This window comes from Myotis nattereri (genome assembly GCF_964212035.1).
Source record: "Myotis nattereri genome assembly, chromosome: 6".
NCBI classification, from domain to species: domain Eukaryota; kingdom Metazoa; phylum Chordata; class Mammalia; order Chiroptera; family Vespertilionidae; genus Myotis; species Myotis nattereri.
Window position 1 is genome coordinate 40,381,532 of NC_138081.1, and position 20,975 is coordinate 40,402,506.

The 20,975-nt window shown below is 40.0% G+C and overlaps 1 protein-coding gene across 1 annotated transcript in view; it reads right to left on the minus strand.

Annotated features, from left to right (window-relative positions):
* The window catches only part of PHIP (PHIP subunit of CUL4-Ring ligase complex), a 157,415-nt gene that overhangs the window by 128,556 nt on the left and 7,884 nt on the right, over window positions 1-20,975 (minus strand). Inside the window, exons 5-6 of the mRNA XM_081095074.1 lie at window positions 11,470-11,620; window positions 11,278-11,376 (exon numbers count right to left, since the gene is read on the minus strand). Coding sequence (XP_080951200.1) covers window positions 11,278-11,376; window positions 11,470-11,620 — 250 coding nt within the window. The remainder of the gene's footprint in view (window positions 1-11,277; window positions 11,377-11,469; window positions 11,621-20,975) is intronic.

Here is a 20,975-nt window from a genome sequence, read left to right on the forward strand (position 1 = left end):
AAGAGTATAAGATCTAATTTACTATACATACACAAAAAGTGAATAAAAAGTCTAAAATAAAATGACTCCTCGGCTTAGAATAATAAGTTTCAGAGGGCCAAAAGTTCTATTTTAGACATTTTGAAGTATGAGACAAATTTGAGGTATTCAAATAGAGGTCCAATAGTTCGCATATAGTTTGGAAAAAAGTTAAGAATGAAAATCCAATTTACCACTATACTGATCTTAAGTGATCATCTATCTGACTTACAGCAAGAAGTTCAGTGAAAATGAAAAACCCTAAGTGCAGTATGGTACCCTGGACTGAAAATCCTGGAACAAGAAAATGTAGTTAGTGGGAAATCTGTTGAGATATGAATAAGGGCTGGTGCTTAGTTAATAATAATGTATCAATGTTGGTTTAGTAGTTTTGAGAACTGTACCAGATTACAACATTAGGGTAAACTGAATACAGGGTACACAGGAGCTCTTTGAACAATCTGTGCAAATTTTTTTGCAAGTCATAGGTTTTATTAGGTCTGTACAGAAATGCTAAGTTGTCAAAAACAAACAAATAAACAAAAAAAACGGATCCCTGGCGTTGGGCTCTGTGAAACTTTTTGATGATTTCCTATTCCAAAATTAAAACTGTATTTTAAAAACCTACCTATATCCCAAATGTATCAAATTTAAAATATGTGGATTTTAAACATTTAAATCTATATTTTAAGAAAAGCTAAATATTAAGGTTTTGTGGTTTTTTCCCCCACTGATATTTGGTAACACCACATTGACCAAAAAAAGAGCAAAGAAAATCTTTAAAGATAGCCAGACAGAAAATGGCAAAGAGTAACCCCCCAAAAAATAATAAGTCAGTATTACAAAGGTTTGTATTTTAAAAATGTTTTCTGACCCATATTCTGTGATAACTTGAAATGATACACTGTATCACCATGCAGGCTAACTATTAAGGTAAAAATCTTGATGAATTTTGCTTTCCATACCATCCTATTCATAATTTTCTAGCAAAGATATTCAAGGCTGTCACCAACGTAAACTAACAAGACATGACACTAAACCATGACTAGAATAGTCAGTTTGATTAGTCTAGCTTTTCTGCTTTTACATTTTCCAATTACAGTTTACATTCAATATTATTTTGTATTAGTTTCAGGTGTACAGCATAGTGGTTAGACCAGGGGTCCTCAAACTTTTTAAACAGGGGGCCAGTGCACTGTCCCTCAGACCATTGGAGAGCTGGACTATAATTTAAAAAAAAACTATGGCCCTGGCCGGCTTGGCTCACTGGATAGAGCATCGGCCTGGGGACTGAAGAGTCCCAGGTTCGATTCTGGTCAAGGGCATGTACCTTGGTTGCAGGCACATCCCTAGTAGGGGGTGTGCAGGAGGCAGCTGATCGATGTTTCTCTCTCGTCGATGTTTCTAACTCTCTATCCCTCTCCCTTTCTCTCTGTATAAAATCAATAAAATATATTTTAAAAAAAAACTATGAACAAATTCCTATGCACACTGCACTTATCTTATTTTGAAGTAAAAATACAAAAAGGGAACAAATACAATATTTGTATTTGCATGTGGCCCGCAGGCCGTAGTTTGAGGACCCCTGGGATAGACAATCCAGCTTTTGCTTAGATTTCAAAAAGTATACGTAAAAATAAAAAAGTAGGTATAATTGACAAGCATTCTAGTACAGGTATATTTTTTTTAATATAAAGAACTAGCATTTTCCTGATGATATGAATAGAAGAAAAATATAACTTTTGTATAATATAACATAAAAAATATAAAATAAAATCTTTCAGAAAGGTACAATTATCTGCTTAGTAATTAATTGTTACCTGAATATACCAGTTGACTTTCTCTGTTGTAACACAAAACCCAAGATATTTTTGTCATACTTATATTCCCTATATTCATGTCAGCAATACTTACTGATCTGACCATATATGACTAATACCAATTTTCTTGAGTAGCCCAAGGTTACTATTTGAAAGTTTAGCTTATTGAGAATAATGGAGTCAGTCTGTCTTCATGACTCATTAAATGTGTAATTTTGGTCAAGTTGCCAAAACTTTCCATGCCTCAATTTCTTTCTCTGTAAAATAATAGTTCCTCCTACAGACCATTTAAGGTTTTAAAAGGGAAAATACTAGAGTACTGCCTGGCACACAGTAATTACTTACATAGCAAATATTAATAGGAAAGTTATTTACTATCAACCCTCTTGCACTTTAATTGCCTACCACAGGGTTGCCTGACAAGGTATTCAAAGAACAACATAACATATTTCCTTTAATATATAAATCTGAAATTCTCAGAGAGAAAATAAACTTTTCCCTATAGGGGAAGCTTCCATAATATTTTAATTTCCTTTTATTTCATAAAAACTATTCTACCCCCAGTTTTATTTTCTAAGTACAAATATACTCTAGTGCAGCGGTTCTCAACCTGTGGGTTGCGACCCCTTTGGGGGTCGAACGACCCTTTCACAGGGGTCGCCTAAGACCATGGGAAAACACGTTAATTACATATTGTTTTTGTGAATAATCACTATGCTTTAATTATGTTCGACTTGTAACAATGAAAATACATCCTGCATATCAGATATTTACATTACGATTCATAACAGTAGCAAAATTACAGTTATGAAGTAGCAACGAATATAATTTTATGGTTGGGGGTCACCACAACATGAGGAACTGTATTAAAGGGTTGTGGCATGAGGAAGGTTGAGAACTGCTGCTATAGTGTCCCAATTCTTTGTGTTGTTTTTTTAAATAGTTGTTCATTATAATAAGACTAGAGGCCTGGTGCACAAAAATTTGTGCACTGGGGGGCGGGGGGCTCAGCCCGGCCTGCGCCCATTTGCAGTCCAGGACCCCTTGGGGGATGTCCACCTGTTGACATAGGCCCACTCCCCGGGAGATCAGGCCTAAGCTTGCAGTCCTTCTGGCAGACAGTGAGCCCTCAGGGGATGTCCGACTAAAGGCTTAGGCCCCCAAGGGATCGGGCCTAAACCATTTGTTGGACATTCTCAGTGCTGCCACGGAGGTGGGAGAGGCTCCTGCCATCACCTCTGCACTGGCCAGCCATGAACCAGCTTCTGGCTGAGTGGCACTCCCCATATGGAAGTGCACTGACCACCAGGGGCAGCTCCTGCATTGAGCGTCTGCCCCCTGGTGGCCAGTGTGCATCACAGCAACCGGCCATTCTGCCATTCAGTCAATGTGTATATTAGCCTTTTATTATTATTACTAGAGGCCTTGTGCACAAAAATTTGTGCACTCGGGGGGAGGGGAGGTCCCTCAGCCGGGCCTGTGCCCTCTCGCAGTCTGGGACCCCTCGGGAGACAACGACCTGCTTGCTTAGGCCTGCTCCCGGGTGGCAGAGGGCAGGCCCAATCCCTAGGTGCAGCCCTTGGTCGGGCTCAGAGCAGGGCCGATTGGGAAGTTGGGGCGCCGCCCCGTCATGCACAGAGCAGGGCGGATTGGGAGGTTGCGATGCCACCCTCAGTCACGCTCAGGGTAGGGCCGATTGGGGGGTTGGGCACCGCCCCGTCACACTCAAGGCAGGGTCGATGGGGAGGTTGCGGCACCACCCTCTGTCACGCACAGAGCAGGGCCAATCAGGGGGTTGGGGCACTGCCCCGTCACGCACAGAGCAGGGTCGATCAGGGGGTTGGGGAGCTCCCCCATCACGCACAGAGCAGGGCCGATCAGGTGGTTGAGGAGCTTACCCCTGTCACAGAGTAGGACCGATAGGGGAGTTGGGGCACCGCCCCCTGTCACACACAGAGCTGGGCAGACCAGGGGGTTGGGGCGCCACCACTCTCACACTCAGGGCAGGGCCGACGGGGAGGTTATGGCTCTACCCCATCACACACAGAGGAGGGCCCGTGGGGTGGGGGTTGGGGCACCGCCCTCTATCACCCACAGAGCAGGGCCGATCAGGGGGTTGGGGTGCCGACACTCTTACACTCAGGGCAGGGCCGATGGGGAGGTTATGGCTCTACCCCGTAACACACAGAACAGGGCCCGTTGGGGGGTTGGGGGGGTTCGGGCACTGCCCCGTCACAGAGCAGGGCTGATCAGAGGGTTGGGGCGCCACACCCTGTCACACACAGACAGCAGGGCGATCAGGGGGTTGGGGAGCTCCCCCTATCAGGCACAGAGCAGGGCTGATCAGGGGGTTGGGCGCCTTCCCCTGTCAGGAACAGAGCAGGGCGGATAGGGAGGTTGTGGCCCCGCCCTCTGTCAAACACAGAGCCGCAGGGTGATCAGGGGGTTTGGGCGCTGCCCAGTCACACTGATCCTGGTGCCGGGAGGCCTCGCGGCTCCACTGATCCCGGTGCTGGGAGGCATATTACCCTTTTACTATATAGGATAGAGGCCTGGTGCACGGCTGGGGGCCGGCTGGTTTGCCCTGAAGGGTGTCCTGGATCAGGGTGGGGGTCCCCACTGGGGTGCCTGGCCAGCCTGGATGAGGGAATGATGGCTGTTTGCAGCTGGTCACACACCCTTCAGGGTGGGGGTCCCCACTGGGGTGCCTGGCCAGTCTGGGTGAGGGGCTGAGGGCTGTTTTCAGGCTGGCAGGTGACTGAAGCTCTCAACCGCTCCTTTTTTTCTTTTTATTCTGGGCCAGCTAGCTTTGAGGCTTTGCTCCAGTTCTTAGGCCTCCGCTGCTGAAAGCAGGTTTCTGGCCTTTGTTTACCTTCTGTATTTGAAACAATGTTGAGATCCTGCTGGCTGAAGCCCGGGACTAAAGCAGGTTTCTGGGGTTTTGTTTCGCTTCTATATTTGTAACAAAGTTGCTTAGAGTTGCACCTCAGAGGCCTACAGCGGCAGGCGGGGAACATTGGAGTCCTCACTGAAGCAAGCAAGCCTCATGTTAGTTTCAAGCTGCCTGGCATGCCGGAGGCCATCTTGGCTGGCAGTTAACTTGCGTATCGCCCTGATTATCCAATGGGAAGGGTAGCGGTCGTACGCTAATTACCATGTTTCACTTTTATTATATATGATATAGAATGTCCCTATTTCCCCCCTTTTGCCCCCTCTACCCAGCTCTTGCCCCCCACTTCTCTCTGGCCAACACCATACTGGTGTCTGTGTCCATGGGTTGTGCATATATTTTCTTTGGCTAATCCCTTCTTTAAATTCACTTCTTTAAATTTGTATTTTCAGATAAGTGCTTATAACTTCACTATTACATATTTTCTATTATATCATTTAGAATTAAGATATTTTTTAACTGAACCCTTATAAATTTTAGCACAATTTAATAAATTATGCTAGATGCAATTAGGAGATTTTTCATGTAATGTGGATACATTTCAATTAATATTTTATTAATTTTTAATTTTTTAATATTTTAATTTGAAATAATCTCATACATGGAAAAAATAATGATAAAATACTACAGCATATTATATCTACCCTTCACCCAATTTCTTAGGTGTTAATAAATTAAACATAACCATTATACAACTAACAAAATTTGGAATATATTTTTCTTATAATTTCTTTAATGTTACTTAATCCATTTACTTTGTTTTTGTTAATCTTCACGGAAGGATATTCTTCCATTGAATATTAGAGAGAGTGAAGGGAAAGGGAGAGACACATTGATTGGTTGCCTCCTGCACATGCTCTGATAGGGACTGGGGATCAAGCCAGCAACTGAGGTACATGCCCTTGACTGGAATCTAACCTGGGACCCTTCAGTCCAAAGGCTAATGCTCTATCCACTGAGCAAAACAGGCTGCAGCTTAATTGATTTACTTTTAATCTGTATGTGTCTTTATATTTAAAGTGAGTTTTGTTTTTGATTCACCCTCATAATCTGTCTTTTAATTGGTGCATTTATGCCAGTGACTTTCAGAGTGCTTATTGATAGAGTTACTGCCATATCTGGCGGCTTCTGGGGCTTCCAGGGCCCGCCAGCGGCCCGGGACCAATCTGGTCCCGGGCTGCAGGCAGGCGGCTCCTGGGGCTTGAGGGGCCAGTGTGCCTGCGGCCCAGGACCAAATCGGGTCCTGGGCGGAAAGCAGGCAGCTCCTGGGGCTTGTGGGGCCAGCGTGCCTGCGGCCCTGGACCGGATCGGGTCCTGGGCAGCAGGCAGGTGGCATCTGGCGTCGCCCACGGTGCCTGGATGGCGGTTCACGCTGTCCCACCCTCCCTGCAGTATGCAAATTAGCCACCATCTTTGCTGGCGGTTAATTTGCATATCTCGCTGATTACCCAATGGGAGGTACAGTCAATTACCATGTTTGGCTATTATTAGATAGGACTAGAGACCCGGTGAACGAAATTCGTGCACTGAGTGGAGGGGGTGTCTGTCATCCCAGCCTGCACCCTCTCCAATATGGGACCCCTCCAGGGATGTCCGACTGCCCACAGGGATCGGGCCTAAACCGGCAGTCAGACATCCCTCTCACAATCCGGGACTGCTGGCTCCCAAATGCTCATCTGCCTGCCTGCCTGATCACCCTAACCACTTCTGCCTGCCAGCCTGATCACCCCCTAACCATGCCCCTGCCAACCTGATCGACGCCTAACTGCTCCCCTGCCGGTCTGATCACCCCTAATTGCCCTCACCTGTAGGCCTGGTTGCCCCCAACTGCCCTCCCCTGCCGGCCCAGTCCCCCCCATCTGACCTTCCCTGTCGGCCCAGCCTCCCCTAACTACTCTGCTCTGCTGGCCTGGTTGCCTCTAAGTGCCCTCGCCTGCTGGCCTGGTCACCCACAAAAGCCCTCCCTGCTGGCCATCTTGTGGCTGTGCGCTCTGCCATCTTTGAGGGCGTGGCAGCCAATTAGCATATTCACTCCTTATTGGCTGTGGGCGCAGCCGTTTTTGAAATGGTGTGAGGGTCAATTAGCATATTCCCTCTTTATTAGATAGGACTAGTGGCCCAGTGCAAGGATTTGTGCAAACTGAAAGGAAATTATTTAGAAAAAAGATTCATGCGGTAATTATGTTACTATAAAAAATTACATCAAAATAGTATCTACACTAATAAAAGACAAACATGCAAATTGGCCATACCTTCACTACACCTTAAGCCATGCCCACCAGCCAATCAGAGTGACTATATGCAAATTAACCCAACCAAGATGGTGGCCGGCAGCCACGGAACTGAAGTGAGGAGGCTTGGTTGTTCCAGTGATGCAGGAAGCCAAGCTTCCCGCCTGCCACAGCCGGATCTGAGCTCCACTCAAGGCTACAAAGTTTCAATTATAGAAGGTAAATAAATCCCAGAATAAATAAAAATAAAGGAAAAAGGACAGGCTGGGCGCTTCCGTCACCAGGGGGTTTGGCCAGCCTGAAAATGGCCCTTAGCCCCTCACCCAGACTGGCCAGGCACCCCAGTGGGGACCCCCGACCCTAAAGGGGTGTAGCCTGCCTGAAAACAGCCATCAGCCCCTCACCCAGGCTGGTCAAACCTCCATAGGGTGAGGGTCCCCACTCGGGGGGGCTTGACCAGCCTGCAAACAGCCATTAGCCGCCACCCAGGCTGGCCAGGCACCCCAGCGGGACCCCCACCCAGATCCGGGACACCCTTCAGGGCAAACTAGCCAGCCCTCACCCGTGCGCCAGGCCTCTATCCTATATAATAAAAGGGTAATGTGCAAATTGACCCTAACAGCAGAACGACTGGGAATGACTGGTTTCTATGACACACACTGACCACCAGGGGGCAGTTGCTCAATGCTGTCCCTTGGTGGTCAGTGCGCTCCCACAGGGGAAGCTCTGTTCAGCCACAAGCCAGGCTGACCGCTGCCAGCACAGCGGTGGTGGCGGGAGCCTCTCCGGCCTCCTCAGCAGCGCTAAGGATGTCCGACTGCAGCTTTGGTCTGCTCTCTGTTGGCAAGTGGACATCCCCCGAGGGCTGCCAGGCTGCCAGACGGATATCTGACTGCCAGCTTGGGCCAGATCCTCCAAGGAGCAGGCCTTAGCCGGCAAGTGGACATCCTTCAAGGGGTTCCAGACTGCAAGAGGGCATAGGCCGGGCTGAGGGACCCCCCGCCCCCAAGTACACAAATTTTTGTGCATCGGGCCTCTCTCTCTCTCTATGTATATATATAAATAAATAATTAAAACATGTGTGCGATTGGTGCCAGCGACACCTTTATGTGTACCGCGCATGCACAAGTCAACATCTACTTTTAAATTGCCAGTGTGCATCATGAGTACCAGCCAGTCGGTCAGACAGTTGGACAGACATACGGTTGGTCACTTAGCCTTTTATATATAGGTTATAGAAAGAGATCATTATTTAACCAAGGCAATCATATGTTCACAAAAAAATCATCCATGATTACCCAACATACAAATGTCACATACCTTTGGAATATAGGTCACAGAAAACAATCCAGATGCATCACAGAGATAAAAAGAATATAAATTATAAAAAAAAAGGCTAAACTGAGAAGTAAAAAAGTCTAACATCTGTTCAACTAGAGTTCCCAGAGGAGAGAGAATTAAGCAGAGACGATATATTAAAAGATAATGTCTGAGAATTTTCTAATGTAATAGGAGACATTATAGATTCAAGCCTAATAAATCTCAAACAAGATAAATTTAAAAAGAATTAACACCAAAACACAAACTGCAGAAAACCAACAAGAAAATCTTAAAAGCAACCAGAGAAAGAGATCACTTTCCAGTAGCAATAGATTTTAACACAAATATATAATAATTACATATAAAGGACAAAATGCTTCAGATAAAACACAAAGACTGTCATACTGTATTTTTTTAAAGGTGACTTTGATACTATTTTTACGAGATAGAAAAAATGAAAGGATACAAAAGACTGCAAGTAAAACAATGGAAAAAGATATAGTATATAAACATACAGTAAAATTATTCCAAACTAATATTATCACTATAATAAGTACCCAAAAAAGAAAAAAATAGTATTTGGATAGATGGCTAGGCAGGAGGATGGGGTGATAGAAGAGGCAATGATTAAAATGAAGGTCTCTGCCATTATAAACTGATGAACAAAAATAGATACAGAGGCAGAGCAGCATCGAACAGACTGTCAAACTACAGAGGGAAGGCTTGGGAGGGTTGGGGGGCGGGAGGGAGGGGTAAGAGATCAAAGGACTTGTATGCATGCATATAAGCATAACAAATGGACACAAGACACTGGGGGGTAGGGGAGGCCGGGGGAATGTCAAGGGGGAAAAAAAAGGAGACATAAAATGTGATTCACTAGGAAAAAAAAAATATTTTCTTAATTCTCTAATATCAGAAGTATTTGCATTTTGAATAGAATTTTAAAATAAAGTGTCATGAAAATAATAAAAAAACAAAATAAAATAAAATGAAGGTCTCTGAAAATTCGCAAGTTTAGACTTGGTGGTAAAGGAAGTATAATATCACTAGAGGCCCAGTGCTTTTGTGCACTGGTCGGACCTGTTGGCCTGGCCTGCAGGGATTGGCCAAAACCATCTCTCTGACATCCCCCGAGGGGTCCCGGATTGTGAGGGTGCAGACCAGGCCTAGGGACCCCACTGGTGCATCATTGGGGTCGAGGAGGGCTCCAGGGCGTGTCCAGCCTGTCTCGCCCAGTCCCAATCAGCTGGACCCCAGCAGCAAGCTAACCTACCAGTCAGAATGTCTGCCCTCTGATGGTCAGTGTGCATCATAGCGACTGGTTGAACAGTCTAACACTTAGCATCTTAGGCTTTTATTATATAGGATTAAAACATGTTAACATCATTATACTACCTTCATCAGAAGAGCGACATAGCTAAAGTAGAATTAAATAAAAGGACTATTACAGTGTTATATAGTATGACCTGGAATTTTTCATGCTTTTGTTTGTGGAAGGGAGAGAAAAGGAAGACATAAGAAGATGTGTAGGAGTCTATGAAAAGGTAAGGGCCTGATAAGGTAAAGGGGATCTAGGAGGCATTTTCAAGAGGAAGACCTATCTACATCAGTTTTCTTTCTTTGAAATTTTAAAGGCAAAAAAATGCACTATGCTTTATAAAAAACAAACAAAAAAAACCCCAAACTTTTTGTTTTCCACCCTTATAACTGTTCTGTATTATGATACAGTTGCCCATTAAACCAATCTAATAACATACAGGTTAGTAATCCAGCGATTTTCAACCTTTTTCATCTCATGGCTCACATAAATTACTAAAATTCTGCAGCACAACAAATAACATGTTTTTTGCAGACCTGATAAAAAGAAGGTATAATATTGATTTAGAAAATAATAATAGTAAGTACCTATACTTTTTGTTCCAAAGTGATTTTAAATAAAAATCAGGTTCCTGTACTTATATACAAGGATTTAGGATATTAACCAATCAGATACAACATTATTATGTAACATGACCAATAAGATGCAACTCTATTATATGACCTATGTATTTATGGTTTAAGACTGGGCATTCACACCAGATGGCTATTGTTATTTTTGCTATTGTCATTTTTCATTTGACAATCTAAGGGAAAAGAGGTAAATTCCGACTAAATAGTGCATGGTTGAAAATCGATGCAGTAAACAATTCTTTGTAAAAATAAAATATCGATGAACTAATTAGCCAAATTAGATACAACATACACAATCCATAATTATATTACAAGAGGCCTGATGCACGAAACTCATACAAGTGGCTTGGCACCTGCCACTGCAGCTTCGTTGGAAGGATGTCCGGTCTAATTGGCACATTACACTTTTATTATTATAAATTACTAGAGGCCCGGTGCACGAATTCGTGAAATAGTGGGTCCAGCCAGCCCACCCCAATTCGGGCTGATCAAGCTAGACCGGCCGGGGGAGGGACTGTGGGCAGCTGGCCAGCCAGCCCCGCTCCCTGGTTGAATTCCCGGTGGTGGAGACAATTTGCATATTACCCTTTTATTATATAGGAGGATGACTTCTTCACTATTAATATCACTTATATAAGAAAATAATCTGATAGCTTTTTCCTCTTTGAATGCTTATGTACATAATATGAAATTCTCTGATTTAACAGTAAATAAAACACATTTTTAGTTTCAACTTGAAAATGAACTTAACTGCCCTGACCAGTTTGGTTCAGTGGATAGAGAGTTGGCCTGCGGACTCAAGGGTCCCGGGTTCGATTCCGGTCAAGGGCATGTACCTTGGTTGTCGGCACATCCCCAGGAGGGAGTGTGCAAGAGGCAGCTGATCGATCTTTCTCTCTCATCGATGCTTCTAACTCTACCCCTCTCCCTTCCTCTCTGTGAAAAATCAATAAAATATATAAGAAAAAAGAAAATGAGCTTAACTCACCAATGCTGGGTGGGCTACCATAGTTAATTGGTGACTCAGGTGGTCTTCCACAATGCAATGCAGCCAGAGCAGATCCTTTCCACACAACATGCTTGCAGCCTATTAAACACACATACTTATGGTTACAAAGATAGGGCACAAAGCCAAACAATAAGAAAAGAATGTCTAAATGCTATTAGAAATTTTTCATACTTTTGTTTGTGCGTAGTAAGGACTGTCTTCCAGCTCCTAATAAAGTTTGTACTCCAGGAACACTTTGTGGAATTTCTTGTTCAAGAAGAGGTCCTAATCGATGACATATTTGCAGCAAGTGATCAGGTGCTAAATGTCTGTAATACTTCACCTATTATATAAAAGACATGTAATATTTGCTAAATAAAGTGATATAATTCTTTATACCAAATAAATACTCTTTAAAAAATACAGTAATTTGTTCTGGCTAGTTAACATTTCATTTTATTTGGGAGAATAGTTCATGTTTATTCTGTGAAATCACTTGACTCACAGAACAGAACAGCTACCCAACCATCATTTAAACCACAGAGGAGGAAAAATACAAAAGAATTAATGTAACCTAAATATACCAAGTTATAAATTAACAGATGCTAGTCAATGCAAATACTGAACGATGAAAAAAATATACAGCATTATAATCTAAATGGAATGTCTTAGTTTAACATTTTAATTTTCAAAAAAGTCAAACTACAAAATAAAATGTTTTATATCCTTGATATTATAAAGAGTATCTCCAGAATAATTCAAGATTAAATAAACTTGATTGTTCATGTTTTCATTACAAAATTTTAAAGACTTAGAGAGCATCTATGCTGAGTTTTATGATTTACCTAGAACCTAACATAAAGGCCAAATTCCAACTATTAACTGAAACATATTTTGACTTGTATAAAAAAAACCAAAAACCTACCTACTAGAAAGTTTGAGCATTTCTGGAACAACTTGAAAACACTACTTAATTTATGCTACCATTTGAAAACACGTTATGAAATGCTACTTTACTTATCCTACAGTATTTTCAGTAAATAGACAATATTTGCATATTAATCTAAAGAGAGTTAGAGAAAATAAAGTATGCTATTTAATCACTTTATATTTAGAGGTTATCAAGTTACTAACAATTTCTCATTGTAGTACCTAAATAATAATACTCTCTAGTTCAGCTGTTTTCAAAGTGTATTCAGAAAATCTCTGGGAGTTCCTCAGGCAAAAATTACAAATAATAAGACACTATTTACTTTTCACTCTCATTTTTTTCGTGAGTATTTGGTGTTTTCCAGAGGCCACATGACATGTGATGTTACAACAGAATGAATACAGAAGTATATATAAGAATCTATCTCTATTAAGCTAGACCAATAAATGTTCTAAAAAAATGTAAAACAACTCATCATGTAAAAATGACATTATTCTCACAAATTTGTTTTGGAAAATAATTATTTTATTTTAAAAGTTAATTATAGTAATGTGGGGGAAGGTCAATCGGGAAAAAAGGAGACATATGTACTACTATTTGTAATACTTTAAACAATAAAAAAAAAAAGAATGTTGATGTATGGCCTTTTGCTTTTTTCATTCTTCTCTGTTTACCTTGCATTTTTACATTATGTTATAATCATTCACATATGTCATATATTTATATATATATATGTAACTTTTATATAACATATACAAATTTTCTATCCTGTCTTTTCTCCATAAAATATCTGTCATTCTCATGTTAGTATATGCTTTATAAATAAAATTAAATGACTGCATATTAAAAAAATAAAGTTAATTATAGTACTGTGAAATAAATTTAAATAAAACATTTTAAAATTTCTATTTTTTAAATGATGAGATTATAATCTACATAAACAAAGGAATTTAAACAATTTTTATTCATGTAAGGGGGTTCTGAGGCCAAGAAGTTTGAGAATTTCTACTCAAATTCATTTAGTAATGGCAATTTTAGTATGAACTCCTTATAAAACTTATTTGGAGGAGATGTGTGGGGATTAAATCATTTCATTCCATCTTGTAATAACTGTCATATTCTACTGAAGACCATGATGGTATTTTTAAAAACTTAGCTAGTATTCACCCCTCTAAGCTGAAACTAATTGAGAGGAACTTACTTTACTTTTCCTCATAATACACTCCTGTCATGGAGACTGCATGAAGCCATACCATCACACTGTGATTTAAAATTATACAGTCTGGCATACAATAGATAGTCAATAAGTACTGATAGACTAAATACTTCTGAAAAAGAGGTTCTAATACAAATTATACACACTACATCTCTGCTTTTGAGATTCACAAAGCACAATGACATTAAAGCCTCTGAAAAATCTTAAGATAAAACTATCTAATTGTGTTTAATGCACAATTTCCCAAACTCATTAGCTATAGTATCCCTTTTTCCCTAATAGTATCATCTTGACCCCAAAAAATACTTTTTCAAATATCTGCTTCAGTATGATTAGCTAAATAGAAAACGCATTTAAAAGAAAATACCAAAATAAGAATTTTTAGATATGTTTATACTATTCTCTAATCTTTCCTATTTTGCTTACAATAAAATTTTAAAAAGTATCTAAAATATTTATGTCCCTTCCAGTTCTAAATTTGTATATGATAATTATTCTAATGTGACTTCTTTAAATTGATCAAAATTCCTTGTAAAATTTTACTTTAACAAGAAAGTTGATTACTTCTTAATGTTAATTCTGTGATGATCCTGTATTAGAGTCTTTTTGCAAAATACATTTCAGGTAACAAACCTGAAAATCCTTATTGCAGAATTTCATCTTTTAATAAAATATTATGAATCCACTTTTTCCTGACTAAATATTTTCTTAATGATTACAATTTTTCAAAATCAACTTTCATTTTAGTTACAAGAGATACTTTCAATGCTTAAACTCCTCATGCTTCCTGGCTTTTGAGACTTTATACAAGCTGATCTCTCTGCTTAAAATCTATTCTTTACCCACCCACCTCCACTATCACTCTCTTTCAAGTCTCAGTCAATGCTTTACTGCCTTACCTGACCTGTTATATTACCACTGCCTTCTTTTGTGTTTCCATAGTACATTATATACTCCTTCCCAAATGTTCCTTTATGACCCCATCCCCAACAGTTTGCAATACTTACATTGTATTAATTTTCCTTAATAATACCCAGACCTCAGTGGGAATCTAATGATAGTTATGTTCCTTTTCCCCATCCCTGAAAAAACCACATATATAGGTACTACCACAATCTTGCCTTGTTTGGGGGGTTCATAAGACCCCTGACACTATACTAAAACTGCCAATTTATGGTCCATGTCCTGCATAAGCATGAAATGAGACCCTGTTTACCTGTCAACCCAGTACTTAAATGCAGTACTTAGACTGAGTGCTTAATAAATTGTTAAAAAAATGAAGACATGAAAATATGCAGAAGCACTGACTTCTCTTCTATTTAAGCTACTAAACAGTAAGTTCCTTATGGTCTGAGATCCTGGACACCAGCTCTAGAACTCCTTTTCTTCACACTCTATACCAGGGGTGGGCAAACTTTTTGACTTGAGGGCCACAATGGGTTCTTAAACTGGACCGGAGGGCCGGAACAAAAGCATGGATGGAGTGTTTGTGTGAACTAATATAAATTCAAAGTAAACATCATTACATAAAATGGTACGGTCTTTTTTTTTTTTAGTTTTATTCATTTCAAACGGGCCGGATCTGGCATGCGGGCCGTAGTTTGCCCACGGCTGCTCTATACTCTCTTCTTGGACAGTCCTTATACATATCACACTTTCTTAGAAGACATCTTTCTTTGAAATCCCAAAGCCTTCTCAACTCATCATGTAAAAATGAACTCTTAAGCCTCATGCCAAAACCCTCCAACACGGCAACACCATATACACAGCCTCAAATCAAGATGTCATTTTTTTATTTGCCCATTCCTCCCTCCTCCCTCATTCCCAATATCCAAGCAGTTTCACCAAATCCAACTGATTTGTCCTTCCCATCCTTAAATGCAGCTCTCTCCTTCACCACAATAACAGCCCAACCTCAAATCATCTTTGCAATAAACTCCCATCTTTCCAACATCTACTCATGTCCTCTACCTCAATCAAATCTATTCTCTATTTTCCTTTGAATGAATGCTCTTTCAGAAAACATATATCTGGTCAAGTCACCCTTACCTAAAAGAGGCTTTCCTTATTCTTAACAGATTCAAATCCTTAACATTGTCTACAAACCCTGGCACACATTTCTGGTCCATTCCTGGTTCTCTGCTTTACCAGGCACATTCCCAGCAATACACCCTCCAGCTCCACTGTCTACATTTAGACACACCCATCTCCTTTCAGGTTCTTTACCTGCACTCTCTTCAGTCAGGCTTTTCCCAGGTGATGAACTCATTTTCCACACCCCTTTCACACAACTCTCTATATGCTTTAGATCTTCCCTCCAGTGTAATTTTATTTGTTTTCTTTTACCCTATTCAGTCTATATATATCTTGGATGCATACACTCAGTGACTTTTCATTAACTCATGTTATCAGTTTATGATTATACATTTTAAATTCTCAAGTTCACCACAAACTATAAGAGAACAGGGACCATATATGCCCATCTGGTCCCAACTTTGTCACACACAATACATATTTAAAGGAAAAAATTAAAATTATCATTTGCTACTGTCTTTTTCTAAACATTATTCTTCATGAATATTAACCCATGCCACTACTGACCTATGGTCAATATTTAAAAAGTAAAACCAAGAACAAATTTAAAAAGTTAAAATAGCTCATTACGGCTACACATATATAACTTTTAATTTTCAAATTAGTAAAAGCTCTATCTTTAATATTAAGCCTTTTGGGGTTTGAACAAACTATTACTTTACTTACACTAATAAATAATTTAAAGGAAATTAAAATAAAAAGGAAAACTTGAAATGATATTCTAATAAACTGCCTTCTCCAAAATATCTATATTTGAATTCTCAGTAACTATTTATACATTATCATTTGGGAAAAACAAAACACAACTTGACATCCTCAGTTCTAATATACCCATTATTTTCCATGACCAGAGCTGCTTTCAAGCTCTTTAGATATTCAACACATAAAAATACATGACCAAATTATGAAGTTAAAGTGTGATAAATAGTAATAACACTTACAGAGCTAAAACATAATGACTGAACACTAAATGCTAGCCCTTGGGGTAAGTGTGGTAAGTTTTACATATAACAACTAAGTTAATTATTTTAAAAACCCTAAAAGGTATGTATTATTATTATTCCCATTAATAAATAAATTATGGTGCAAAAAATAAAACCACCACGAACGGTCACACATTCAGTGGATGGCAGAGATGAGAATAAAACCAAGGCAGACTAACACCAGAGCTCATTCAGACTGCCCAACCCCACAGCACCTATTGCTTCAAATATACATATATCAGTGTGCAAGCAAGCTATAAAGGGGACATTTTATACAGTTTTAAAATGACATTAAACTGAGCCAGAAAAAGAAACGTTTTAAAGTTCATTCTCACTACTAAAAAAAAATAAGCACAAGAGCATAATTTCCTACAGGTAAAGGGGAACACTTAAAATCTAAGGATACAAGTAAAAGATAAAACTAATACTCTACCAAAATGGCTGAAGGAAATCAATCCTACTTTTGTACATTACTAAGATTAAAATTTTAAACTCTTAAATTTAAAAAGATGGAGGTCTAAGCTGACAATGAAGTAGGTGGGAGGTACACTCACCTCCTCCCAAGAACAAACTGGAATTAAAACTAAGTTTTAGAACAATCATCCTGAATAACCAACTGAAGACTAGCTGAAGAGAAGTCTCATAACCAAGGATTTACAGAAGCCACATCAAGACTGGTAGGAAGGGCAGAGACGTGAAAAGAACTGGTCCTGCACCCACAGAGGCAGCTGAGGTGCTGGAAGGATGTCTTGGCCATAGGCTCTACCTGAGAAGCATGGAGTGGACACCAAAACAGCCCCCCACCCCACCCCAGCCCAGAGCACCAAAAGCTAGGAAGAGGCACCCACATAACATTTGGCTGTGAAAAGCACCAGGGCTTCTGACCAGCAGGGAGAGAGAGAAGTCCACTAAAGACACAGGCGCCCTCTTAAAGGGCCAATGAACAATGAGATATCACCTCACACTTGTCAGCATGGCTATTATTAAGAAATCAACAAACAGCAAGTGTTGGCATGGATGTGGAGAAAAGGAAACCCTAGTGCACTGTTGGTGGGAATGAAGACTGGTACAACCACTGTGGAAAGAAAGCAGTATGGAGTTACCTCAAAAAATAAAAAAATCAAACTGCTTTATGACCCTGCAATTTAACTTCTGGGAGCTTATCTGAAGAAACCCAAAACACTAATTCAAAAGAATATATGCACCCCTTTGTTCACTGCAGCATTATTTACAATAGCCAAGATTTGGAAGCAGCCCAATTATCCATCAGTAGATGATTGGATAAAAGGGCTGTGGTACATTTACATAATGGAATACTACTTAGCTGTAAAAAAAGGAAATCTTACCCTTTGTGACAGCATGGATAGATCTGGAGAGCATTATGTTAAATGAAATAAACCAGCCAGAGAAAGACAAATACCATGTGATTTCACTCATATGTGGAATCGTAGGAACAAAATGAACTAACCAGCAAAACAGACACAGACTCGGAGCAGGCTGACAGCTATGGTGATGGTGGGAAGGCTAGGTCAGGGGTGTGGAGGTATTGAGCAAAAAGAAAAAGAAAAAACTCACGGGGACAACATCATAGTGACTGCCTGGATGAGGCGAGTGGGGGATAGTGGAGGGTGTAGTGGGGATAAATGGTAATGGACGGAGACCTGACTTGGTGAATACACAGTGTATAGATCATGTGCTATAGAACTGTGCACCTAAAACCTGTATAATTTTAACCAGTGTCACCCCAATATATTAAAAAAAAAGGAATAAAAGAATTTAAAAAAAGTTTCCTCTTATATGTGGAAAAATTAAAAATAAAGTTACAAGAGAGGTATAAGTAAATTACACCAAAAGGGTTAAGACTGTAAAATTTGATTACTATTAACCTAGACCAGTGGACTGGCCAGAGCCTTTTCAAACTTTTTATATCCCTGCCCCTACCTCCAATACCAATTGAGAATCACTTGATAGACCAGTAACAACAACAATCTTTTGTTAACTGTCTATAATTAATGGCTAAAACCTGAACTTAATTAAACTTTTTGTAAGTATATTACATTATATAAAACAGAGGTCAGCAAACATATTCTATACAGTGTCAGATGGTAATATTTTAGTCTTTGGGAAATACTATCTAAATGCAACTCTTTTTAAAAGGTATTAACTTTAGCTTAGGAGCCTTGCAAAGCAGATCTGCACAGTTTGCCCATGTCATCCATAATTTACCCACCCAGATATAAAGAATGACCCTTGGTTCTAGTAACTTTCCCAGCAATAGGGGTAATACAATTCTGCAAACAAAGGCAACTGTGCTCATACTTTCTCCATCTTGGCCCAATCATAAATCTGTAGCACTCTTTTCTCAGACTGCATATATAAAATATTCCTAGAATTATCAATTACAATTTGAACAATAGGATAATCTCCTGAAAATATAAGTTGTAGCAAGGAAGAACCAAAGAAAAGAAACAGCTCTTTGAGTGGTTTATTCTCCTGCATTTTGCGATAAACCAACCTGCTTCTGCATGGTATGCTACTTCATATTAACAGCCATCCCCTCCAACCAAGAAAATTTTCTCATTATCAGTGGAAGGTATTGTTTAAATGCAGGTGTTATCAGTGGAACGAGAATATAAAGAACCTGGAAGCCACTATATTCTACCAGATATACTATCATTAAGAACTTCTCTAATCAACTTTTAAAAAAAGGTCAAGGTTTGATTAAGGGCTCTAAAGTCAGATCACCTAGATTTAAGCTTCCAACTGAGCATGGGAAAAACATTTTACTTGAAGTCTCAATGTCCTCATCTGTAAGACTAGGACTTTAAGATCACCACCTTGGGAGGTAATCATAGTACCAAGAGGTGCTTTTACATGTTGCCTTTCATGTTAAAAAAAAATCTTTCTAGCCAAAACCGGTTTGGCTCGGTGGGTAGAGCATCGGCCTGAGGACTCAAGGGTCCCGGGTTCGATTCCGGTCAGGGGCATGTACCTTGGCTGCAAGCACATCCCCAGTGGGAGATGTGCAGGGGGCAGCTGGTCGATGTTTCTCTCTCATCGATGTTTCTAGCTCTCTATCCCTCCCCCTTCCTCTCTGTAAAAAATCAATAAAAATATATTAAAAAAAAATCTTTCTAGACCTAAACAAGGAGAAAAAAGGTCATCTTTTTAAGGATCTTTTCCAAGTGAAACTAGATCAACATATTAATTCCAATGACTTAAATTTACCTCTGAGAAAATGCCAGTCCTTTGTCTAGCATATAAGAGGTCCCTATGAAAATAAGATCCACCTCATAATTACCACTAGTATGATTTGATTTGACTAGGTCCTTCATTTCTAGAAAAGCTGATTGGTTCTAAAAAGAGTGTTTTTCAGATTGTCTCATCTATTTTCTCACCATTTTTTCAGATCTGAAAGGCTACCTGCTTTTGCTTTCTGCTCTAGTTCTGAATACTAAAAGGTCAGCTTAGCCCTGGCTTGGTGGCTCAGTTGGTTGGAGGGTCATCAGTGCACCAAGGGTTGTAGGTTCGATTTCCAGTCAGGGTACATACCTAGCTTGCAGTTTTGACTTCTAGTCAGGGCAAGTATGGAAAGCAAACAATAGATGTTTTTCTCTCTCCCCCTCCCTTCCTCTCTCTCTAAAAATTAGTGAAAAAAGAAAAAAAACACACCATATCCTCAGGTGAGGATTAAAAATAAGTTAATTAAATTAATAAAAGGTCAGCTTAACGGGCTTTATTTACTATTTGTATGACTATTTAGCACATAAACAAAAATCCATAAATTTAAAAAATCTATTTGCTATTTAATCACTTTATAAGCCTATTATTAAAACCCAACCCCTAAACTTCTCAAAACTTCTAGTTATAATTATAAATTTCTTACCATTATTACAAAGTATATGTTAAATTTTATCTATATTCATTAAAGCAAGTGTACGTTTTTTCTGAGTAATTTTACTAATACCATCTTCATATAGACAAATATATGAAACTAGAGGCCCAGTGCACGAAATTCGTGCATAGGTAGGGTCCCTAGCAGCTGCCGGCTGGGTCCTCCATTCCCCCGGCTGCCTGCCACCACTGCCGACCAGGGCGGGGCTGGCCCAGGGGAGGGGCCTAGGGTGTTTGGCCACCTCCCCCTCCCCCCCCCCGCCCCGAACTCCCAGACAAGAGGACAATTTGCATATTAGGCTTTTATTATATAGGAAGAATACTCTGTGCCAAGTACTCTCCAAATTTGTTTATCTTCACAAACGAGTACCTACCCACTTCACAAGTAAAGAAAACTGAAGACCAAAGGTTATGTAGTATGTCCAAGGTCATACATTTAAAAAGAAAAACAGTAATCAAACCCAGATCTTCCAATTTCAAGTTAACTGTTATTTTTATTACATTACAGTTTCCTTCTCAAAACATTACTCCCCCCCCCCCCCAATTGTCACATGTTTCATGATTATAAACTTACTAGAAC